Raw genomic sequence first — 26,206 nt, forward strand, 5'->3', positions numbered from 1 at the left:
ATTTCTGGGAACATTTTCTTCAGCCCCTTTCCTCAGCAGTCCTCTTATTAGGAGATGTCGAATTTCCCTTGTTACCTCCTTCAAAAACTCTTAGCTAACTCATTTCTAACCACTCAATTGATTATTTCCTGTGAGCTGTCAAGTCTACTCTATTCAACAGGAACCACTCGAATCTATACCCCAGACCACAATGGAGAATCTCCCAATTAAGTGTTCAATATTCAACTGTCTTCCCACTACCCTCAGTCACTTCCTATATCCCCCAAAGGGACAATAAGCAAATACGATAATTTCTTCTATGATTCTATTCTCCATGATTCTTACATTTATTCTTACTTAATAGACAAGAATGTCTCAGTAGGCTTATACCCCAAAGCCTGTATCCAAATACCAAGGTAACAAAAATATATTTGAATGCCTTAAGTGGAAGCAACGAAACTAATGCTACTTCCTTTTTATCTTCAGAGAAATGTAAGTGGATAGGCAGAGAGCACACTGTGACAGAGAGGGAAGTGCTCAGAGAGGGCACAAGCAAGCCTGGGCTACGGCTGAGCCAGCGCACAGCAGTCTCTGACAGCCCCGGAACTCACCGTCCCCCAACCCGACCCCAGGTGGCATCCAATGTGGCCACAAGAAACACCAAACTGTAGACTCCAGGGCTCACGTAGAGGCCCCTTCTAAGCGCTGTACTACACAAAGCCTTACAGATGTGCTCCTGTGCCAGCTGTGAGCACAGTGAGCGATGACAAGGGTGGTGCCTTCTGAGTGTTTTCCACATGATTACCAAATAATGACGGACGGGAGCCCTTGTCCAAAGATTTGGTTAGGGACTCCCAGAAATTTTAAAGCCACGAAAGCACATTAAAAAGTTACTGATGTGCACCTTTTCTTAAACGCTTGAAAATACACACTCCTATAGTATTTGGCCTCAGCCTGTCTTATGGGTTCAATAACGGAGGCGGTTTTTCTGCTCACACACATTTCATCCACGTGCCCACGCTGTTCCTGCACTACTTCGTGTGGTCACGTGAGAGGGCCGAAGATCACATGCCTCTCAAACTTCCATGTCCGCACCGCAGGTGGAAGACGCGGCTCCCCAAACATGAAGGCTTCTTCTTTATTCTCTTTTTTTTTTTTTTTTAAAGATTTTATTTATTTATTTGACAGACAGAGATCACAAGTAGGCAGAGAGGCAGGCAGAGAGAGAGGAAGGGAAGCAGGCTCCCTGCTGAGCGGAGAGCCTGATGCGGGGCTCGATCTCAGGACCCTGAGATCATGACCTGAGCTGAAGGCAGAGGCCTTAACCCTCTGAGCCACCCAGGTGCCCCCTTCTTTCTTCTCTTAAGGAAACCCAAGAAAAAGTTGTTCCTGATGACAAAAGAGGCCACCCCTCCACCCTGGAGGAACTGATGTGGGCGAAGCAGGGCTTGCTACAGCAGGGTGGAGAAGTCAGGGCCGGCACCCCGGGAGCTGGCACTCTGGGAGCTTCCCACTTCAGGCGCTACTTGGTTGTTGGGTCAGTCCAATCCTCATCCCCGACTCTGACTCTGTCCTCCTCAGCATCCTCAATGCTCAGAGGAAGGAGGGAAGTGGCCCCTTGATTCCTGATCCAGGGAGGCAGCGGCCAGAGGGCAGCTATTACCCTCCTAGCCGCCATGGCTGTAGCTGCCATCTCTGACTTCTCACAGCACTGCCGGCACAGTGGCCCAGGGTACAAAATGTCACATCGCAGCCCAGTAATTAGGAGAGGAAGGAGAGCTGACACCAGATACAGCTAAATAAAGCACACCAGAGACCCTGAAATACCTGAGAGAAATGAAAATTATTGCCTTTAGTAGTATTTCTCAGGTTTGCTGCCTTAAAGTCCTACGCATTCTTTTTCTTAGGACAAGCTTAAAACCAAAGGGATGCTACCTTACGGAGCACAATACTCGGTACTACTCAGTGAATCAACTCTAAAGAATATCTAACATATTTATTATGGTTTATATGCAGGACTGACTGTAGAACTTAAGAATGTAATTGAATTTCTAGGCTACCCATGAAAAGCATTATTTTTTTCCCTTTTTATCTTCCAGATTTGTTTGGAAACTTTTCCTATTTGAAACGTTAATGCTCAATTTTAGATGTCAAAATAAAGTACAAATCACAAATCTACCATAAACATTTCAGAGTCCTTTATTGCTAAATTAATGTACCATCCCAGGATCCTTCTTACCATTAAAGTCCCAGGAAAACTATCATGGGGGAGTAAAAACTGAAGTCTCCACTCATCTAACACAGCTTGAGAACACAAGACAAGTGGTCATTCCTCTCCCACTACCTGCTGGTGCCCCAGTCTCTCCAGTCTCCACTGCGATGCACACAGACTTGCAAACCTCCTCAAGAAACTGAACAGAAGGCTAACTGGCCTATCTGGAATCCCCCGTGTCATCTTAACTGCAGGTACTGCCCAGAAAACACTGCTCCTCCATTTTATTAAAAACATCCAGGCATGCCTGGGTGGCTCCATTAAGCCTCTGCCTTCAGCCCCAGTCGTGATCCCGGGGTCCTGGGACTGAGCCCTGTACTGGGGGGGGGGGGGGGGGTCCCTGCTCAGTGGGGAGTCTGTTTCTCCTCCCTCTGTTCTTCCACATATAAATATCACTATCCGCATATAAATAAAATCATCCATAACATTCTACATATCCTATGCTAACCAAGAAGTCCAGCTCTGATTCTCCTCTCCTTTTTGGAGGTGGGGGGCAGAGGGAGTACACTCTCTAATGAATTACAAAATAAACACTTTTCTTTAAAATAAAGCACAAAAATTTCAAATCCAAGTTTATGGGCAGCTCAGATTCATGGAGCATCTTTACTCTGCATTGTGCCAACAACCACTTTCAAATACCAATTTTCTAAGTTCCTCAGATAATCTAAACCCCAAACTGCTGCTTCTCCCTACACTGGCTTTCAGCTTCTCCTGTTGATAATCAAAGAAACACATTTTCTTTGACACAAGAGTGAAAAGAGGTACTTTCATTAAGAGCACTGATAACAGGAACACTTAAGAATTAAATGGAAACCAAGCTTTTCCAGCTATCAGCCCTCTGCTGTCTTGCTATGTAACGGAAAGTTAGTCCTCCAGAGCTGGAATCGCGATGACTAAACAGTGAGGCAGGGCGACACTGGGGCAGGGCAGGCCTACCCAGGAGCTGGGCCTGTGCCCCACAGAGAGCCTGCAGGAGGTCTCAAGAGATTCTAAAGATCTCACAAGAGAGGAGTTTAACAAGATAACTCGGCTTTTAAGTAATAGAGGCAGCCTCCTGGCCTCTGGGCTGTGAAAGGGCTCACCTGCCAAGAGTAATAACACAAGCAATTACTGCACACAGAATAATACATTCAGCAGGATTCCAGGACCCGGGCACTCCAGAGTCTCCCTTCCGCACAGAAGGAAAGGGAGGTAGGGAAAAAATGCATCACTTTTCATGAGGACCTGAGAGCGTCCTGTTAGGTAAGCAGATAAATTACACTTGGCATAACGCAGTTTTGAGTTGCTGACAAAAATAAAAATGCCCCTGGTATTAAAGGCTATAAAACAATGAATTTTCCCTCTCCTGGAACAGAATTCATCAAGTTTAAAAGTTCACTAACCTCGCATCCCAAAGACCGGAAACAAAACCTGAGAAGCCTGGCCTCTTGTTCCCTTTCTCTACTACAAACTTCCAGTAACAGTCACTTTAGGCAAGCTGCCTTAACCCTGCACAGTGCAACCAGATTGCTCACAGCTGCGTCCAAGACTATCTGAGTATTCCCACCTGTACTTACCCATTTCTCCTGACTTTAAATCACCCATTTTCTTCCCCTGCCTCTGTCAAGACCTGTCACTTTCACCACCTCCCCAGAAAAGGTTGTTAAAACAAACGGATCTGAAAATATCACATCTGATTTTCCAACCCATCCATTCTCCAAGAAAACCATCAGTATTTAAATTCCCAAGTTCCCCTTTCCATCACAAAACAAAGCTACCTGCCTCTATTTAATAGCAACATTTTAATGAGACTGACAACTAAAATTTCATCAGCCCAAAGCTTTACCCACAACCAAGTACACGGCCCGGGGTCTCATGCCTAGGCTGCCTTCTCTCCATTAAAGGCTTTCTTAGCCATGTGATTCTCCTGTCAGGCCATCCCAGTTGCTACATGTACAGAAACATCTACCTTCTGTTTATAGTGGTCTCTGTGAGCTTTGTCACCCCACACTCTCCCAGATTTAACTGTTTTTACAAAGTACAGTAAACAATCATTTTACCTCTGCAATCAGGACAGTTTGAAGTGAAAAGGGTTGTTATTGATAATGATGTCAAGACAATGGGTGTGAACAGCAACAGCCCAAGGCAGACTGGGCTGTAAACTGCCCTGTTTTTACAAAGGTACCAAGGCCAGGTAAGCAGCTGTTACTTGCCAAGAACTAATTTATGTCCTTCCCTGGGAGACTGAGGTTTTAGGAAACCAGCCCAGAGAATAAAACAAACAAATAAATTAATAAATAAATTTGGATTACTTAGTCTCCCTGAAGGATAAGGAAATAGAAAATATTTAGGGGCACCTAGGTCAATTAACATCTTACTCTTGGTTTCCACTCAGGTAATGATCTCAGAGCTGTAAGATCAAGTCCCGAATCCACTCCAGATTCAGCATGGAGTCGGCTTGAGATTCCTTCCCTCTCCCTCTGACACCCCCCTACTCACATGTACACTCTCTAAAATAAATAAATAAAATCTTTAAAAAGATGTTTTAGGGGCACCTGGGTAGCTCAGTTGGTTAAATGACTACCTTCGGCTCTGGTCATGATCCCGGGTCCTGGGACTGAGCCCCACATCAGGCTCCCTGCTCAGTAAAGAGTCTGCTTCCACCTCTCCCTCACGTTCGCTCTCGCTCAAATAAATAAAATCTTTAAAAAAATGGTTTACATTGTAGTGAAAAGACTGTTCTAAATATGTCACCATATCAACTTTAAGTTTTGATGTGGATTTGGGTAGGGGTGGAGTTGAGACAGCAGTGATAAGGGTACTGGAGGAGGGCAATGGAAAGCAGGCTGGTCCTAAAGTGCCAGAGGATAGAGGGCTGCTGGAAGAATGGAGGCAGGGAACCAAAGGAAGTCAGAACTTTTCTCACTTGAGTTTCTGCCTAACTAGCCACTCCTGTGCCACTGAACAACTAGTATTCACACATACATACAACTGAAGTCTCTCATGCATTACCTAAATTTGTTTAATCTTTCCTAATATTAGGAAATACCTCTGAAGTTCAGAAGAATTACACATATGCCAGGTGCACACCTTTCTGCTGTGCCAGGGGTTCCCAGACTTTTAAATTTCTTTCTTTCTTTCTTTTTAAGATTTTATTTATTTGACAGACAGAGATCACAAGGAGGCAGAGAGGCGGTGGGGGGTGGGGAGCAGGCTCCCTGCTGAGCAGACAGCCCAATGTGCTGATTGATCCCAGGACCCTGAGGTCATGACCTGAGCCGAAGGCAGAGGCTGTAACCCACTGAGCCACCCAGGCACCCCAGACTTTTAAATTTCATAGACAAGTAAGATTCCCCCTGTCCCCCCCCAATAAGGGGCTAACCTGTTATCTAGTTTTTATTTTTGCCAAGGATATTAAAACTGTCATCACATTATTTATAAAATATAGGCTATTTCAGCAAAGGAAAATGTATTAAGAATATTACCTCAAAACTAAAACCAGTCCTTTAAATCAAACAAGTTAAACATCACAAGACCTGCCAGGTGCCTTTCTTTATCCCGCTCATTTTGCTCAGCCAGTTCCATTTTCATCCCCATCTGACTTGAGGATTGATACAGAAACTGCTGGACTAAGATCAGCTAATGGTTGCTGAACGCTACATGCGCTGGACACTGCACCAAACATTTTCCATGCATTCTCATTTAATCAGCCACAGCCCCATGAACAGCGTGCTGTTATTACACCCATTTACAGGCAAAGCTGGAACATAACGGGGTAAAATTACCTGCCCATAGTTATATGGCGAGTAGTCAGTGAAGCTAATGACCTGAACCACAGACACTCCAGAAATCAGTTCAGTTGTGCCCCAAGACACAAGTTACGTCTGTTTCCCCAATGTGAGAGCTTGTTTAAACAAAAACAAAAACTGCTTTAAGGGGTAAATGAACCCTGTATATATCAGCATTTAATATTTATACATAAGAACTGTCCCCTTTCCAATTCTCTTCCAATGATTCCTATTAAATGAAGAAAGTTCCAGTTTGGTGGCAGGAAGACTTTTTAGCACACACACTTTGGCACACTCATCACTTGTTAAACTTTCTTCAGAGCCCTCCAGAAGACATGAGACCTAGCTAGAATTTAGTAATATTTTGTTTTCATTGTGTTTGTTTGTTTTAAATTTGACGCAGAGAGAGCCCAAGGAGGCAGAGCAGCAGGCAGAGAGAAGGAGAAGCAGGCTCTCCACTAAGCAGGGACTCCAACACGGGCCTTGATCCCAGTACCCTGGGATCGTGACCTGAGCCGAAGGCAGCTGCTTAACCGACTGAGCCACCCAGAAGCCCCTTCACTGTGCATTATTTAAGGTACTTTCTAGTTACGGCAAGTAACAAGGCTTTTCCATTTCCAACAGTGAAATTACGTTTTTTTTTTTTTTTTTTAAGATTTTATTTATTTGAGAGAGAAAGAAAGAAACAAAAGCAGAATCCCCACTGAGCATGAAGCCCAAAGGGGGTCTCAATCTCAGGAACCAGAGATTGTGACCTGAACTATAAGGTAGACACTTAACAGTGAACCACCCAGGCACTCCAAATTAAGTTTGCTTTAAAAATAGTATTTCAGGGGTGCCTGGGTAGCTCAGTTGGTTAAGGGTCTGCCTTCAGCTCTGGTCATGATCCCAGGGTCCTGGGATGGAGCCCTGGCATTGGGCTCCCTGCTCAGCCGGGAGCCCACTTCTCTCTCTCCCTCTGCCCCTCCCCTTGCTTGTGCACGTGTGTACTCTCTCTTGTAAATAAATTCTTTTAAAAAAATATATTTCAACTTTTAAAATAGCTGATTGCCCAAAAGATTTTCAAACTAAATAGAAGTAGAGGCAGTATTCTAGTACTAAAACCATGGTAGGTGTACCCACACATTCAGAGCCCAGGAAACATAAGGAAAGCCATTACACCAAGGCTGGGATCAACAAATGACTGAAAGGCTACCAACACTGACCACTCTGGTCCAGTCTCTCCAAACAATTCTAAAAATAGCAGGGTTTCCCCACACAGGATGTGGTCATGCTTACCACCTCCCATCCCCACCTTCTTATCCAAGAAGAAAAGCTATGTGCTAGTCAACAGAAAAAAGTCAAACCTCTCACATGACCTTGCTCCTTCTGTCATCTGTAGCTGGAAAGCTGCAGACTTCCTTAGTCATGAAACTCTCTAGAAACCACAGAAGGCAGCTGAGGCTAAAGAATCTACTCTCCTTTAAATACCAGGACCTTTAAACACCTTAGGGTCTTCAAACAATTAAAAAGAAGTTATTTAGTGATCCCCATGTGGTTAGGCCCTGCCCTCCAATGAAGAGATATAGTGGTTTTCAAGGATACGCTGGAGAAACAGAACACTACCAACTGTGCAATGATTAATGAATAATGAGATGTGAAGCTGTATTTGCCCCAATTTTACTTACAATGTTATCTGTGAGAAATAAACAGGTGAGGTGTAAGGAAAACCACTCTACAACCACCAAAAACATTAAGTGATATTAAAAGATACTAGCATTGCATCCTACGGAAATGCCAACACAAGAATACAAAGATGTAAAAAAGAACACTCAGTCAGCAGTGTTTAGATCATGAAAAACCAAAAACAGGTATCAACAAATAAATGGGTAAATAAATACACCCAAATGATGGAATACTCTTCAACCATTAAAGAATGAGGTAAGATCTATAATTATGACACAGACAGCCATGACAATTTTTTAAAAAGTTGCAGGACACATATATTATGACCCCATTTCTATTTCTTAAAGAAAAGAGGGAGAATGTATATTTCTTCATGAAAAGTTTGGAAACACATTTCCTTAGGGGAATGAGAATGAACGTTAGAAAACTGAGTGATAAGGCCAGAGGGAGAGAGACTTTTGTATTTAATTTTATATTCTTCTATACTATTTGAAATCCTATGAGCAGGTATTAAACCCAAAACTTAAATATTGGTCATTATTAAATTATTAAAGCTAGTAGGCATTCACCTGAACTTTTTGAAGGAATTTAGGGATGAACTAGATAACTGTTGATCAAAATGAGGATAAGTCACCAAGGATAAGTGACCCTTAATCAAAAGGACTTTGAAGACTTAAAAATTATGAGAAAATTTTATTTCCATATTAGACAAACTAGTGGAATAAAAAGTAAAGATGAAGACCATCAAAGAGGTCATTCAGGGTTTTACTGATATTGTTAAGAATGGGGCTTAGAAAACAGGATAGAAACAAACCAGAAGGCCCAAGTGTGTGGCTCCCAAGGACAACAAAAGCAGAAACTGAGCAGCACAGAATTTTCATGTTTGTAGATGACACTAAAGACTTCCATGGTAATAATGTGCCAAGTTATTGGCGCCAAATTATAGGAAGATCTTGGGAATCGATGCAAATAGAAGGAAAAGTGGCAGATGAATGTTAAAATGAGCATATGGCCTGAAATCAGGCATGTAAAACAACTTCTCAGCTATCAGTTGTGACCGAAGAACAGGATCTCAAATCACTGTAAATGGACCCCTGAAGATGTGAGCCCAACACTGAGCTACAGATTAAAAGCAATGCAAAGTGTCTGGGGGGCCATCAAAACGAACACTAAAAAGAAAGAGACTAGTATCCTCCCCTCATAAAATTCTTCTTGTCATTTGTATCCTGCCCCTTCAACTACATAGAGAAAAGGAGTTAAACAAGACCAGTGGGTCTCAAATGCCAATCCCTGAATTGATCCAAAATTGACTCAAAATCACCTAGGAGAGGCTTTTTTAAAAAATACAGATTCCCAGGCCATACCCACAGAGATTCTAATTCAATGCCTCTGAAAGGCTTCCAGGTGGTCCTGAAGTAAGGATCTGGTCAGGAAATCACCAGGCTGCTTCTCTCTAAATCTACTCACAGAAAGGAATTAAGAAAGCTTAACAATTAAAAAATCAATTCAAAAGAAAAGAAACCATGTGAGGAACTACCAAAAATAGATTATGATGATTCCTACACTTGCCCGTTAAATGAAGTAGAAAAGATCTGCAAAAGACAATTAGGATGACCTAAAGGAAGAAGCTTTAGCCTTGAACTGTGAAAAGCAGAGCTCAGAACCCTATCAAGTGCCCCCAGATTCCTCCACGTACGAGCAGGACCAGGGTAAACACTATCTCCATCAGCTATGGGTTTCCAGAATGCCCTCCTCACCCCCATCCTTCTGAAGCCCCAGGAGACGGTCAGGCTGTTTTGAAGCAGAGGTGAGATAGTAAATAAAAGTCACTGCTCGCATGTTCCTCTGGGTCCCAAACAAGTACTCCCACAAGTCTATCCTGATATCACTACTGAGGTCAGGAACCCCCTGGCTCATTTCTATCCACCACCTCTAACTCACTCCGCTACCCAGTCACATAGTCTAATTCAAATTCTAACCCCCTCATCTTCTACAGTACAAAAACCACATTTCACATTTCATCTACTGTCTCAGGAAAAAAAAAACAAAAACAGGCAACCGGAACAGAAAACATGTTTCATTGCGGGATAAGGAGCAATTCAAAGTGAAACCTGCCATACGGTAGATTTCTCAGTTTTGATTCATCTTGCAATATAAGGTTTCTTAAACAATCACAGCCTTTGGGGACTGCTAGAAGTTTAGAGACTGAGTTTACCACTTCATGTAAGAAAGAAAGAGTCTGAGAAGTGAAATCTCTTACCCCACATCACCCATGTGGAGAATAGCACCTCCTGGGCTAGAACTGTTTCCCCTGAATCCTAGGCCAATCTCTCTTCTCTGCCAAGCTGCTTCCCAAAGATAATATTAATAAATTAGGTTTATTAACTTTAGGCACAGATTCTCCCATCTTTTCACTTCCTCCTCTTACACAAGAGGGTGGTGTTACAAGATCATCCCAAGAAGACTACTCCATATAGAAGCTAAAGCATGTCAAAATGTGTTAAGGAATAAGAGGGGAGATGGTGCCTTAAATCACTCATCATAAGCAAATAAAGAGAAAATGTGCCAAGCCCAGTTTATATCATAGACTGAACATCTGAAAAATGATATCCAGAGGCATCACTTAAATTTTCATTAGATTTTACCTAAGAAGTTGTTTTACTACCTAATTTTCAAAAAATGTCAACTGAAACCACTGTTTTTCCCTAAACATTAAAGCTAAGTGTGAAAAACTTAGTTTATCATATTGAGTCTCACTGAAAGTTAAGTGAAATCCCACAACACTCCATCTGCATCAAATGTTCACAACCTGTGATTCTGCATCAATTTCTACTGTAAAAACAAAATGCATATGTCAGTCTCCCAAGAGAGGAATTAGCAACAGAAACTGAGTATCTCTCCATTTCCCAACAAGAAATAGGAAGAAAAACCACATAAGCCCCTGAAGAGTTGAATCTCTTTACTTCATGCCTTGTCCCGGAAAAGGCAATGAATTTCCTACAATACTTAGCTATGCTATTCCTTGAAGAAACAAAATAAAATAAATCCAAAGACCAGATTCCAAAGGATATCTACTGCACCCTCTCCTAGAACCACACCTGTCAGCTGGACAGCTAGTCCACACCAGTGAATACACAATAGGCCTTAGAACCTTCAACTCATTTCCCAAATATCACTCTCCAAGTGAAGTGAGGCACAGACCCCATCAAATCATTTGCTCACTTATTATACCAGTACTGATCACTACCCAGCCTCAGGAGACTCCCCTCATCGCAATAAGCCACATTATGCGTGAGCTAGTTCCCTCCTGACCATTAGTTTGAGCTAGGAAGCATGCTACTTTGCTTTTCACCATGACTGTCACTAAAGCTTGCTATGTTAAAAGTGTTGCCAGAGGCCAGAGCAGCAGAACATTCCATGTAGTAATAAAATGCTAACAGAACTATAAACAACAACAAATTCTACATGCTATTTGACTCTCGCTGAGCCTGCTCCTGGCATTAATCTTTTCAGCTAAGTACCCTCCACTGAAAGGTGGTGACCTTAGGAATACACAGAACTGGCTGACAGGAAGTCGAAAAACCTTAGTCTTGGCCCTGTAAGGAACATGAATATGACCAAGAGCAAGTTTTTTTTTTTTTTTTTAAATCAGTTTCTCACTGTTTACACTGAGTTAATGTCAGCTATCGATCTCACCAGCGTACCAGGCAGGAGAGCAACCACCTCTACTGCCTTTCTGCCATCTATCATCCCAAAACACATAACAGCAGCTCAGGTTCAAGCCGTACCATTTATGTTCTGCATAAATTGAAGGAATTAAAGAGCTACTATAAAAACACTGAAGATAAACATTAGTGGGGACCCTACAGCTTTTGCACTTGCTGTTCCCTCTACCAAGAACACACTTCCCTTACAGCTGGTTCTCCGCTGTCCGTCAGATCTCAGCACAAATGCGAAGAGAAGCCTTTCCTGAACACCTTCTCTATGGGAGCCATCCCTACCCTTGCTCCCAGTCACTCTGTCTCGTTCCCCAGAAATCACTCTCTTATAATATCATGCTTATTTCTTGTTTACCTTTTTATTGTCTGTCTCCTCTATAAATCAGAGGGGCAGGAATCTGACCTACTTTTTACCACTGTTTCTCCAATACCCACACAAAGCTTGACACAGCAGATGATCAATAAAATTTATTCAAGAAAGAAAGGAAGTACGACTGCTCATCATTCTGTATCATTAGCACATGGCAGCAGCCACTGTTAGCATAACTAGAGCCACCTGGATGCTTTCTTTTCATACAGGAAAAAAATGACAGAAAACATTTAAGATACAGTAGAAACTTAGTGCTCCTTTACTTACAATCTTGACTGAAAGCTACTATACTCACCTGCTGAGAAGTGGGCAATTTTAAGACTACAGGGAAAAGCCTTCCATCCTATTCTACCTAGTTCTTTGCAAATGGCTCTACTAAAATACTATTATTCAGCCACCTTGTCCTGAGTAGTAGAGTAAGAGTACTTAAGTAGGTTAGGAAAGATGTTTTTTTTTTTCTTTCAGTCTGCATGAGCTCAGTGCACGTAGGAAGGAGCAGATCAATGGACTACTGCTCTTTGTCCCCACTACACTCTGGAAAGACACATACTTCTTAGTTCAGAAAGCTAAGAAACAGCTAGCTATAATAATGTAAATTACAGGTATCATTTCCTACAAGCTGCATACTGGAAAAATTTCCACTAAGCTACTCACCAGGAAGTCTACATTCCACTTTAGAACAACCTGGCAGCACAATTCCTGGTGAAGGAGGAAACTGTGGCCATCTCCTCCTTTTGATGCCCCTCTGCCTTAGCCACCCAGCGAGAATCATGGTTCTTAGCCTAAAACCAAAGACTGGCAGAGCGATTCCTTTCTTCTTTAGGCAAGTAAATGGAGCAGGGTGAAAATGAACAGAAATCTGGCACTGTCCTCCCTTTGGCCTTTCACACCATAAGCAGGGTAAGATATGCTGCTTCCATCAGCGGCTTCTGATAAGCACAAAAGATTCAAGAACTGTGGCAGACTCATTCTGCTGTCCTAAAAGCAACCCATGTGACTCCTGCTTGAGAAGACACGCAAACACACGGAGTTAGAATGGAAACGTTAGAGTGAAAAGACAGAGAAAAGGGCTCAAGCCCCAAAGCAGAAAGTGAATCAGGTGTGTAAGACAGGAGAAAACAGCCATCTCTAAGTAGGGGCTAAGTGGAGCGACCAAATTCTACACCAAGTACCCCAAGACTTCTCGCAATCACATCTATTTAACTTGTGCTGATAATAATCTATTGCACCTAAAGAAAGTCTAGCAAATTATTCAAAAAAAAAAATCCAGAGTTAGAATCTTTCAGGGTTTTGAGAAAATAGTATCTCATTTGACGGGGACATTCGCTTTTCCAGGTTATATTTTCTCTGCCCACACACTTGCCAGTCTCATCCCAACTCAGGAAATATAAATCCACCTTCAGTTTTTCCATCATCCTCACTGCCTTTGCAGTAACAGAACAGCTCCAAAATGCTTGTGTCAACTTACTGCCCACTTCCTCCTTAAACACATTCCAGAACCAACTCTGTTTCTGTCCCTTTGCTCCCACTCTCAAAAGCAGACACAGTCTCTATCGTCACCATCATTTTTTTTAAACTGGTCAAATGCAAAGGCTTTTTACAACTTGATTTCTTTTTTTTTTTTTTTAAGATTTTATTTATTTGAGAGAGAAAGTGAGAGTAAGAGAGCATGAGGGGAAGAAGGTCAGAGGGAGAAGCAGACCCCCTGTGGAGCTGGGAGCCTGATGCAGAACTTGATCCTGGGACACCAGGATCGTGACCTGAGAGGAAGGCAGTTACTTAACCAACTGAGCCACCCAGGCGCCCTGCAACTTGACTTCTGAGTTCTTTCTTCTTTAACCTTAAAAAGAACACAGGACTTACTAGAATTAGAAGGTAGAGACTAGAAGAAACTTGCACCTTCTATGGCTCTATAACCCGATTTTTGCCCCCCAAAAGAGGAAGGACGATTCCTCTTCACGGCAGCAGAGCTCATACCTATACCGTTTCAGATCAGCAGCTCAGCCTGAGTCCAGACAATTATGGAGGGCTCCCCTGAAAAGCACAAGGCTGATTAGTCAGTGTTCCAGGTTCTACCCCTCTCCCTAAAGGCAGTAACTATTTTCCAATTCACAGGACTATTTCCTTCACAGTTTCCTGTCACAGAACTCCACTTTCATTTGTACAGTTCTTACGAAGCAGTTCCTAGAACCACTGGAAATGATTACTCTCCAGGAAAATACAACTTCGCTTAGCAGAAGAGCTTCACACAGAGCAATTTGCCAGTGGTCGATTCTTCATTCCAAACAAGGCTTCTGCTCCTGGCACAGATCTGCCTGTTGCCCTGCAGTTCACCTGGCTTCCCTCCCTTAAGCCCTACCACCAACTCACCCACCTATCCCTACAATTTGGTCACAGAAAAGAATAGCAGAATAGACTTTTTGGTGGCTGAATTTTCTTGTGAGAGTGTGTGTGTGTGTGTTTAAATTTTTAATTTATTTGAGAGAGAGAGAGCACAAGCTGGGGAAGAGGCAGAGGAGTGAGAAAGATAGGCTCCCAGCGAGTAGTGAGCTGGATGCGGGGCTCAAGCCCAGGACCCTAGAATCACGACCTGAGCCAAAGGCAGATGCTTAACTGACTGAGCACCCCCCTAACCTGGTGCCCCACAAGGGATGAATTTTAAAAGCTTCCTCCCAGATTCAAATGTGTCTTCAACACCACACTCCTATGCATATAATGACCATAAGCACCAAATGAAGTCACTCACCGCAATAACAGCTCCAGGATAAGACAAGGGGTAACATCTAATCTTTCCTCAACTTGATTACAGTCAGCTTCACTTTCCTGCAATTTTGTGGTCACGAATCACTGGCCCCACCCTCTACTAAAGTCATGCCCTGGAGGCAGAAGCAGCATAGCATGATGTCCAAGAGCACATGCTGTGGCAGACAGACCTGGGTTCAAGCCCCAGCTCTGGCTCTTACTGCCAGTGAACGTGCCTGTCCTTGGGTGAACTTTCTTTCTAAACCTTAGATTACACATCTGTAAACTGTAACCAATAATACTACCTATTTGTTAGGTTTTATAAGTGAGTGAATACAAACAAAATACTCAACACAAGACACGACCCTTAATAAGTGATTGTTGATATTGAGTATCCATGGGGGTAATCTGTGGGCACGGCCACCTCATAGAATCCAGATGCCCTGGAAGCCTTTAGCATTAATATAAGCAAAAATATATCCAGCCTCATTCCACTCCTACCCCACAAATGAGGGGGACCTTTAAGAAAAATTCAAGCCTTAGTGAAGGAAAAAATTCAGAAAGATCCACTCAATGGTGCCAATCCCACCACCCTACCACCAAGCGATGCTGTGCTCTTATGGTGAAGGGAAAGCTCAGTGCAAATGAAAAAACTAATGTAAAAGAAGCTACTCATGGGACAGATCAAGATTCAAAGAGGCAAAAATATGTGGACCTTGGAAATTCCCTTCTCCCTCAGCTTCTAATAAATTCTGACTTTCCATTTACACATAAAGGAAAAAGCAATACTGAAAACCCCGGGAATCTCACCTGGTGAGAATATTACTTAAGAAATGAATACATGAGAATTAGGCTGGAGAAAAAAAAAAATCTCAAAAATTTACACACACACACAAGCTAAAGTACATTTTCACCCTGACAGACAATGAGCCAAGAAAACAGAATGTGTTTTTTAAACTTCCTGCAACTGCAAAAAAAAAAAAAAAAAAAAAAACCTGTGGGAACTTTGAGAGAAAATGTCATAAAGGATATTTGCTGTTCCAGAAGAAAGTTAGTATTGAGGTCTGAAATGTCCCAAAGTCTATTAGGTGTAGTGGGAAGGAAAGGACATGTTCCTGTTAACAGGAAAATCTGTTAACAACCAAGAAATGTCAAGTTCCAAGATCTGGGAGGGTTCAGGGGAGAACAGAGGTGACAAGGGATAAAGAGAATTTATACTACAAAACTACCAGGGAGCCAGAGGGTAAATTTTTAAAAAATTAGTCTGGCAGGGTTTTAAATTCAAAATTCAAGAATGTAGGGAGTGAGGGGATATAAAATCAGGCAGAATCTAGTGTTGGGGCCGTGGACTGGGAATCGGAACACTTGGGCCCCGGTCCTGGCCCCGTTCCAAGCCACCACGTGATGACCTTAGACAAGTCACTGCCCTCTTCAAACCAGTCTCCTTATGTTTAAGGGGTGAGGAAACAATAACGATCGCTAAAATTCCTACTGGCCTACTACTTAAGGGCCAAAAGGAGAGAGAGAACAAATAGTAAGAGCTTACAGGACTACACACTTAACAGAAGAGGTGGAGAGAAAAGGAATATGAGGGCCAAAGAGCGAGAAAACTTGGTAGTAAGTGAGCGAGCGTCAGTGGAAACTGAAAAGCTTCAAGATGGCCAAATGCGCTTAGTTTCAGGGAAGTGCGGATGTCAGGATCTCGAAAAGCTGCACACCGCTCAGCAGATGTCAAAATGGACAGAAGAACGGGGGGATGGGAAGGCAGATAGAAACTTATGATCTCCGTTAATCAATCAAGTCACCGATCTGTCCTGGTAAACAGCAGGTCTGAGTGCCGCGACCACGGAAATCACTGCCACCCCTGGTGCCAGGGTGTCCGGGAAGCAAAGTACCAAGGGGATTCCGTGTTGGATACCGTCTAGGAAAGGAATTCCAAGAATGGGTGAAAAGTAAGGAAAGAGAGGAAAGGGGATCTGGGAGACCATGCAGACTGGCGGAAGGGGAAGAGGAGCCAGCGTCAAAAACCCGCCCGGAGGTGGGCGGTGGGGGTCAGTGTCCCGGGCCCCGCTCTCACCATCTTGACGATGCCCCGCTGCACGGTGGGGACCGCGGGTCCCCCGGAGGTGCCGCCGCTCTGCGCGGAGGAGGCCATGTGTGGAGAAGGAAAGGCAGCAAATAAGACGGTGGGCCGGCTTGGAGCTGTCAGTGTGGGTGCGGTGTTGGTGGGAGGCCGCCGCTGCAGTGAGCTGGCAAGCGACGGGTTTCGGGCAATGGACGGCACGGACTCTCCGGGCGCTCACGAGAGCAGCAGCGGGACTGGGAGCGAAAGAGGAGACGCGTTCTCCGCCGCCGCCACACGTTCTACTCGCCGCGCAAGCGTGCCAGAGCGCCACCGCCCTCTAGCCAATTAGCGCCTAGAGCCCGCCGGACCTCAAACCAATAGGCACCCTGCTAGCGGAGCCCCGCCCTTTAGTCAAATAAGGGGAGATATGCTCCAGGAAGCGCTGAAAGAGCTGATTTGCAGTGACGGGCTAAGTATGGGGCGGGACTTCCGGGGCAGCCGTAGTAGGTAGTGTCGGGAGGTGTAGTGGGAAGGAAAGGACACGTCAGCATCTGGCCGCGGGGCGCGGGGGGCCATGGGAGCCCCGAGGGCGGGGCCAGCCTCGCCCTCCGTTCTGGCCCCGCCTACTGCGCTCCGCCCCGCGGGCCACCGGGGAGCCCACGGGACTGCGGCGGTCCTGAAGGGCTCACCCGGATTGGGGAGTGCGGATTGGGGAATCCGGAGCCATGAAGGCCAAGACCTGAAGGGTTCTCCGTACCGGCTGCACACCTACTTCCGACATTTTACCTCCGCTAAAAGTGTGGGGAGAACTTGGAAAAGTCTGAGCATCGTGAAATCCACGATTGTTGGCGCTGAGCGGCAACGCGGCCGGCCGCCCTCCTTGTCTTCGGGAGTGTGTGTGTCTCGCTCGTATTTGTGTCGCCGGTGTCTCGCACTTGTAAGGCTCTTGTTCGCTGGTAGGAGAAATGTCTCTTAGGGGGTGATGTGCCTTGTGCACGCGGGAGAATGACCCTCGTTTGGAGGCTCTTCCTAGTCACCGATGAAGTTGGGGAAAGCCTTGGTACCGACGCTCCCTGTTCCCGGAAGAGAGAGTCCCTAGACCGCTCGTGATGAGCCACGCCTCCCCCCAACCACCGCAACCCAGCCCTTACCCGGCCATAGTCTCTTTGAGATAGATTGGGGAAGCCATGCAGAGCAAGGGCATACAAATGTTTAAATGAATGTTTGGAAACAGCTTATACTTGTCCTGTGCCCGCGATGTGGAGCCAAGAACCTTTCCTTTAAACCACTTGATCATCAAATCTGGCACTAGGCTACAGACACCACTTCCCCTGTAGCTCTTTTGAGAAGAGGCAGTCTATGCTTCCACACTTTGCATATTCCAGGGTCAAGCTTCGGGGATCAGCATCTGCCTAGGTCCTTAATGCTGTCCCTTGCATCCCATTAATTTGCCACTCTCTTAAAACAACTTTGTGAAGGTTCATTCCACCTGATTTATACCACTATCTCATTAAGGTGGTTGTCTTCTCTGCCTCAACTGCCACCTTGTCATTGTTTGAAATCAACACCTGGTGAGAACTTCTCCACCCAGTGACCCTGAAGAACTTAAACATTTATGAACCTGGCTTGCCCAATACCCTGGAATCTGAGCTCCTTGACCTCATCTTCAGTAAACTTGACCTCTGTGCCAGTTTAGCCACCCTCTTCAGTACAGATGAAGTATGGCAATGGTTCCATAGCTGAAATTGTAAACTCCAGACCCTCCATTCTCTGGTCATAATCACTGACCTTTCTCTCTTCTCATTCAGTTACTTCTTGTATACCTTGTAGAGTTATCTATTGCTGCAGAATAATTTACCCCAAAATTTAAGTATTAAGCAATGAGCATTTATTATCTCACAGTTTGTGCCAGGCACTGGCATATAGTAGGTGTTTAGTTAATGCTAGCCAAATGTTGATGTGGACTGTACGGGTTAACTGTTGCATGTCAGGATTTCATTCCATCCTCAGTAAAAATATTAAATACATACCATAGTTATCCCTATTTTACAGATGAGGAGAATTAATTTAAATCTGTATGGCTTAGCTGAGTGCCTTTACCTCAAGATCTCTCACAAAGCTACCATCAAGGCATCCGTGGCAGCTGTGGTGTCATGAAGGTCTGTTATCTGACCGGGAGGATCTGCTTCCAAGCTTACTCATGTCATCATTGGCAGGATTCAGTTCCTCAGGAGCTTTGGGCTGAAGGCCTCCGTTCCTTGCTAGTGGGTCTCTGCATGGGCCAACTCACATGGTAGATGGCTTCTATCAGGACAAATGAGAGAGCAAGAGAGGACAAGCAAACCAGTCCTTCTGAACCTAATCTCAGAACTAACATCCCATCACTTTGGCCATATGCTTTTCATTAGAAAAGTCTCTCCATTGGGCCCACCCTCAAGGGGAGAGGCTTACACAAGGGCATAAATACCAGAAGGCAGGATCACTGGCGATCATCTTAGAGGATGCCAATCACACACCATTCTTTAGCTTTACATAGAATTCAAAGTCCCTTAACCTTTCTATGTTTATAATTAGTTCCCTTCTGCTTTCTCCTGGATCCTTGGTTAGCCTCTGTCATTTTTGCCCCTTCCTCTCAGTATCCTCATCCCTGTTGTCTTCCATTGGCATATAGTAAAATAAAAACCAGTCTGTTTTAAACCTCTTTTCCTTTTAACTCCAATTCCACTGGCTCCTACACTCTCACATAGTGATAAGCCTTCTACCTGGGAGAGGTAATTAAAGCCATCAAGAACACCCTTCATTTCCCACACCACATCTGAAAATTTACCTTCCTTCTCATTCCTCATCTTCTCCCTTGTTAAAAAGAAAAGACATCCTCCTACTGCTTAGTTCTACCCCTCCATCTACGTTCTGGTTCTACCCTCTTCACCTTGTCAAGGACTCACTCTCTCTCTCTCTCTCTTTTTTTCATTTAAGTGATCTCCACACCCAGAGCTGGCCTTGAACTCACAATCCCAGGATCAAGGTTCATAAGCTCCACCGACTGAGCCAGCCAGGTGCCCCAAGGACTCTCCTCATAGATAATTCCCTCTCCTGTTTTTATAGCTTCTCAGGTAATCCTGGACTCTTCTTGTTAGCATTTAAATATTCTCAAAGTTCTTCCATAGTGAAAATAAATAAATCTTTCCTTTATTCCACATCCCTCTCTTTAGTAGATCTTCTCCCCTCACCCCACAGGCAAACCCTCTTGGCGAAATTTATGTTTGTTGCCTCCCTCATCTTCACCCGCATTCAATCATCAGCACACTGCACTCTATTGCTCTTATTAATTTACTGAAACTGTTCTCTTGAAGGTCAATACTAACCTACTCACTACATTCAGTGAATAATTTTCATACCTCACTTCGCTGAGCCCTCTATAAAATTTGACAATATTTGTTCCTTGAAATGCATTTTTCCTTCCCATATTCCTCGCATTCTTCCCATCTATCTAGCTGTTCCTCCTTATCTCCGTTGTGAATGACTCCTCTTTTGCTTACTCTAATATGGATGTTCCTCTGGCTTCTTCTCAAGGCATCTTCCTTTCTAATTGGAAACATTCTTCCTAAGACATCTTCACCACTCCCCTGACTGCATGCTAAATATTCCCAAATATAGGCATATAACTCCTGTTAAAATCTCTCTTGAGCTCCAAATCCTGTGTTCAGTAATACTCTGGATATCTGCCCATGGCTGTCATCTTGGGAGTTGAAATTCAACATGTCTCACAAGGAACTCAGTATCTTTCCTCCCAAACCCACCCTTCCCTAGTAAGCGTCACAACCCAAATAATGACACCAAAAGTTACCCAGTTGCAAACCAGAAATCTGGAGATCATCGCTTTCCCACTTCTTAGTCAACCTCTGAAATCTGTTAGATCCACAGGGGCATAATCAATCACACGTGCCCTGGAAACAGACCACCAAGCTATATAGTGTCTCTATTTGATGGCTGCATCTTCTGTAAAATAAAGATGATAATAGAACCTACCTCCTAGAGTTGTTCTGGTCTTGAGGGTTACATGAATTAGTATATGTTAAATACAGAACACTGTCTGAATCATCTATGTGTTAAATGCTTCATGGTAATTATTAAAAATCTATTGCTTAAACTTGGCATATTGACATATTTTTTATTTGGACTGCTAGACAGGCTTATAATAGAGTTCCCCAACAGTAGTCTTCCTTACCCACACCCCATTCATTCTTCCTGCTGCAGCCAAGGTGACATTTTTTTTTAAGTTTTGAATGGGAGAAAAGCATTATCATACACATTTTACCTATAAGGAGCTAGACACTCATGTAGGATGTTTGTTGAAGGTCACAGAGCTAGTAAGTGGCCGACAAAGGATTTGACACCAGTTCTTGTGACTCTAAAGGTCATGATCAATTTGTTTTTATAGGAAAGAAAGAGACTTTGCTCTTCCTTAGAAGTAGATTCGGGTCACTTCTGTGCCCAGGCAGCATCAGACCAGAGTGGTGAACTGAGCGTTGAGCAGGTGTAGAGGTGAGAAAGCCTCACTTCCTCTCAAGAAAGCTAATACAGGAGGGTTTGCTGGTTTGGAAACATGGAGGAGATTGCTTCGCTGGTTTCTGTCAGTGGAATGTAATAAGAACTCTAGCTCCTGGTCCTAATTGTACACCCCAATCCCTTGCTTGGAGCCAGGCCTAGAAGTGCCTAAGCTGTCTCTCAGTTATAAAGCAGCTCCTTGGAGAAGGATCAAAATACAGATGCGTGTGGATGGGGTAAAAAGCCAGAGTACAAATTTCTTTCCCTCCAGCAGCCCTCACTCCCACCCCCACACAGAAAACACACCTGCTGTAAGATGTCTCTAAGTGGTCCTCCGACAGGGCTCAGGTGTTTTATATCAAGGGTGCCCTGAATATATTTTATTTTTTTGAAGGATCTATGTTTGTGACTTTTATGTATAATGGCAAGATTTTGAAAATGTATTTAATTTTATAATGTTTACCAATGATTTATTTACAAGCTATTTACTCAAATAAGTGGAGCTGCTTACAAAAAAAGAGAGAGAAAGAGAGACTTCAGGTCCTTAAAGGTGACTCCTTCTGTGTGGTGGAGAACACGCACACACACACACACACACACACACACTCTAGAGATGGACAAGATTCATTTAAACAAACAAAACACCTTGCTTCCTGTACTCCTTTGAGAGAAATTTTTCTTTATTTTTAAGACTATTTCTTTTCTTTTTTTTTTAAGATTTTATTTATTTGTTTGACAGACAGAAATCACAAGTAGGCAGAGAGGCAGGCAGAGAGAGAGAGGAGGAAGCAGGCTCCCTGCTAAGCAGAGAGCCCAATGTGGGGCTTGATCCCAGGACCCCGGGATCATGACCCAAGCCGAAGGCAGAGGCTTTAACCCATTGAGCCATCCAGGCGCCCCAAGACTATTTCTTTATTTGAGAGTGAGCTTTTTCTGCATTACATGATTTAATCCGTAGACCAGCCCTATGAAATGGATATAATCAATCTCTTTCTACAAAGGACAGTAATGCTTACAAGAGGTAAGCAGGCAACTCTAGGTCAAGAGCTAATAAGGGAGGGGGTCAAAATTTGAGCCCAGAACTTTCTGACCATAGTCTGCTCATAACTATTTGACTAGCCTGCTTCTAAGATGGCCAGACAGGCCCTCCTCATTGGAGACCAGCACATGTAGGATCTAGAGGCTGGGCGAAGGAAGAGTTTTCAACTCTCTAGTAAGCTTCCTTTGGGGAGAAAACTCACCGCTAGAGTAGCTCCAGCCTCCGTTCTTCTTGACCCACCTCCAATTTCAACCCATCCCCCCACACCGATAACCTGTCGTTCTTTCTAAACTGCAAATCTCGTCACACAGAATCCCTCCTCAACACTGCAGTGGCTCACTTTCTGTTTCAAGATGGTTTCAACTCCACCGAGTAGGACACGAGGTCCTTACCATCTGGCCCTCACCTACTTTTCCTCTTTCTCTTCCTTTTTCTCCTCCTCCTTTTTTGAGTTTGTTGTGGACTGAATTGTGTCTTCCCCAGATTCATATGTTGAAGCCCAGACCCCCAGAGTGACTGTATTTGGAGACAGTGGCTTTGTGGAAAAAATGAAAGTTAAATGAGGTTGTAAGAGTAAGACCGTCCCCTCACAGGGTTGGTTCCCAGGACCCCGGGATCATGACCCAAGCCGAAGGCAGATCTCTTTCTCTCTTTCTCCCTGCAGATGCACAGAGGAAAGGCCATGTGAGGACACATTGAGAAGATGACCATCCGCAAGCCAGCAAGAGAGTTCTCAGCAGAAGCACCTTGACAACTTGATCTTGGACTTCTAACGTCCAGGGCTCTGAGAACACATTTCTGTTTTTTAAGCCAGTCCCTATGTGGTATGTTGTAATGGCCATTCACACTGACTAATACAAAGTTTCACTGTACATTTACTTAAAAGAAAAGCCTCACAAACCCAAGTTGTCCAGATCAGCCCTGGTCAGAAGAACTTTCCGTGACGATGGACTCCTCCACGTATGCTCTGCCCAACACAATTGCCACTAGCTACCTGTGGCCGATGAACCCTTAAAATTTGGCTAGTGCAACTGAGGGACTGAATTTTTCGTGTTACTTAATTTTAATTAATTTAAGTTTAAACCACCTCATGAGGCTAGTGATTAACGTATTACACAGCACCGGTCTAGGTCATTAAACTTGAATCTTGATTAAACTTAAATATCTGATAACATCATTTTCTACGTAAGTTTTAAATTAAGTGCTTTCTATATTCCTCATGTATTCCAAAACTGATTAAAATGCATGGCAACATAAGGCTTCATTAAAAAAAAAAACTTAAGAAACAACAAATAAGTATATAACATTAAAAGAAGAACTTAAGTCCTCCTCGGAAAAAAAAGAAAGAAAAGAAACAATTTATCCTGTGCTTGAGACTTAGACATTGTTTCTCAAACCTTATGAACCTTAGAACAAAATTCATATCAACCTAAGAAAGATAATGTATTCTTCCCAATTGCCCTCTCTACATAGTACGTCAGCATAAAGGATTTATAAAGGTGTCATGTGCATTTATGCAACTATATAATTATTTGGGCAATGGTTTCAAAACTTTTAGTTAATGAATGGACTTTATACCCTGTCCTGTTGTCATTTGAGGGTTAGATCAACCTTAATTCCATTCTCCCAAATGCTGTTCATCAGTGCCTCTAGGTTCTCAATAGCCTTAGATAATCGTATATTGATTTTTCTCCAGCTACAGCCATCATTTTAATCACCATCATGTTTTGTCACCTTGGACCCTCCCTGCCATAATTGAACCTCTAAGAAAAAAGACATAAGGACAGCTCCAGCCAGTGTGCCTTCTTTATCACAAGATAGCTTGTTGCTCTGAATCACGGTCCCCTCTCTGCAAACTGAGACGATCAAGCTAGGACGGAACAGAAGGATTCCTTTCTCTCTATCCCTGCAATCCTGAAGTCGCTGGCTAGCAAACTTGAGAGTTAGGAACGTTTGAGCAAGGAATAGCAAACTACGTGACCCACAGGCTAAGTATATATTTTTCTTTCACAGATCAAAAGGTTGGAGGCGTTTGTTCAGAAGCTTAACCATTTCAGGGTGGGCATCTCCGTAATCCTCCTAGCTTTTCCCTTGTGGTTGCAAAATACCTACTTCAGCTCCAGAAACTGTAAGAAAAAGGCAAGAAAGAAGAAAGAGACCAGTATCAGAAATATTTGCCCATTTTTATCAGGAAAGCAAAAGCCTTCCCAGAAGTCCCTGACCTAGGCCTTCCCCTGCTGCAGGAAAGGTTGAGAAGGCTTTTCGGTTGCCAAAGGAGAAGGATTCCGGCATGGGTGCTGGGATGGCCTGAGCACTGGGCATCTTCTTTGCCTCTGGCCCTGGTCAGCCCTTGCTGGAGCTCTGGCCTATTTCTAAGCCCTATTCCCTTTCTCAAAGGAAAAATACCATCCGCTCCTTCTTTCTAGACTAAAAAAGCCCAAAGCAATAAGCCTGTGTTTCATCTGTACTGTCTCTGGACTTTAGCCCTCCCTATCACCTCCTCTACAAAAGGCCCTGCCTCTGTGGAGTGGAGGGATCGTGGACTCCCTTCACTGCTCTGCCTTCTCTGCCCGTGGAAAAGCCTTCTGTCTACTGCAGGCCAGAGGCACATGTTGCATTGCCCTGTGTGGCTCACGGTGGCCCCAGCAGCTCTTACTGTACCAGAAACCTCAGTCTGATTGTACCCAGGGCCCAATTCCCTCCACTCAGATTGCCCTTCTATTTGGTGCAGTTACTGCTTTTCCTACAAAATCTTCTGAGACACCTGCAAATAGAAGTGACTTCCGCCTCCTCTGTATCCCAGGCCCCGTGGGTTCCACCTTCCCCGATTTCTGCGCTATACTCCTCCTGTGTCAGAGTTATTTGTGCAACAGTTGAGCTGGCCTGGGAGCTTGTAACAGGCTCCTATGAGTCTTGTTGGTTTTTGTGCTCCCTGTAGGCCCCGCACTGCCTTGTAAAGGATAAGCACTCAGTAAGTGTGTTTTGAATAAAACTGAAGTAGTCAGTTTGTTTGAATGACTGAGATGACTGATGTACTTTTCTCTTTTCGTCTCTAATTTCCATCACATATTTTTTTGTGTTTTCTGGAAATTGAAACTGAGAATGTCTGGGTATTTCAGGCAGAAGCCGGGATTATAGTGGGGGTTGTCATCTTTGGACAGCTCTAGACACAAGATAGTTCATCTGAGGTGTGAATTTTTTTTTTTAAGATTTTATTCATTTATTTTGACAGAGAGAGAGAGATCACAAATAGGCAGAGAGGCAGGCAGAGAGAGAAGGGGAAACAGGCTCCCCACTGAGCAGAGAGTCCCATGCAGGGCTCGATCCCAGGACCCTGAGATCATGACCTGAGCCAAAGGCAGAAGCTTAACCCACTGAGCCACCCAGGTGCCCCTAAGGTGTGCATTTTATTTAAGTCCTGCCCCGATTGCCTGTGTCCCCGCCTCTTCTGGAGCCCTGGCCACCACATATGCATTAACTTCTGTTTGCCCCATGTCTTAGGGTAGACCAGTTGCAGAAACAGAAGAACTCACAATTGTTTGGTGACTTGAGTAACACAGAGGTATCACCCTCTCTCACAGAACAGCCCAGTCACATAGTCACCCAAGGGCCCAGGCTGGCTGCAGCTCTTCTAGCCATCAGCAGGGACTCCAACAGACCTGTCCTTTAGAGTCAAGAGCAAAGGGAGACAGATCATGGAATGATGCAGAGACATTTTGTGGAAGAGAAGGACGATGAGATGGTCACGTTGGACATTCTCAATCTTGCACACAAAGTTAGAACTTAGAAGTCAAAACACGGGATGAGTCCCTATGGGAGCCATGGCCCCAGGACTAAAGATGAGGCCCTTTCCGGAGAGTCTGTGGCCTGGAATAGCCAGCAGCTGATCCAAACCCAGCCAGGACTCTCGAGCGGGTTGGCATGTCCCCACTGGGACAGCCAGGGTCAGCTGTTAGCGTAGAGGAGCCCAAGTGATCAAGAGGAAGAATGGCAAGAGGTTAGGATCAGGATGAGAGGTGATGGTGCGGAATGTGGGGCCA

The 26,206-nt window shown here is 44.1% G+C and overlaps 1 protein-coding gene across 1 annotated transcript in view; it reads right to left on the reverse strand.

Moving 5' to 3' along the window:
* SND1 (staphylococcal nuclease and tudor domain containing 1) overlaps positions 1–16,967 on the reverse strand; it is a 411,376-nt gene extending 394,409 nt beyond the window's left edge. Inside the window, exon 1 of the mRNA XM_082694082.1 lies at positions 16,592–16,967. Coding sequence (XP_082550208.1) covers positions 16,592–16,669 — 78 coding nt within the window. The 5' untranslated portion in view covers positions 16,670–16,967. The remainder of the gene's footprint in view (positions 1–16,591) is intronic.
* Positions 16,968–26,206: the final 9,239 nt, after the last annotated feature.

Source organism: Mustela nivalis, assembly GCF_964662115.1.
Source record: "Mustela nivalis genome assembly, chromosome: 12".
NCBI lineage: Eukaryota > Metazoa > Chordata > Mammalia > Carnivora > Mustelidae > Mustela > Mustela nivalis.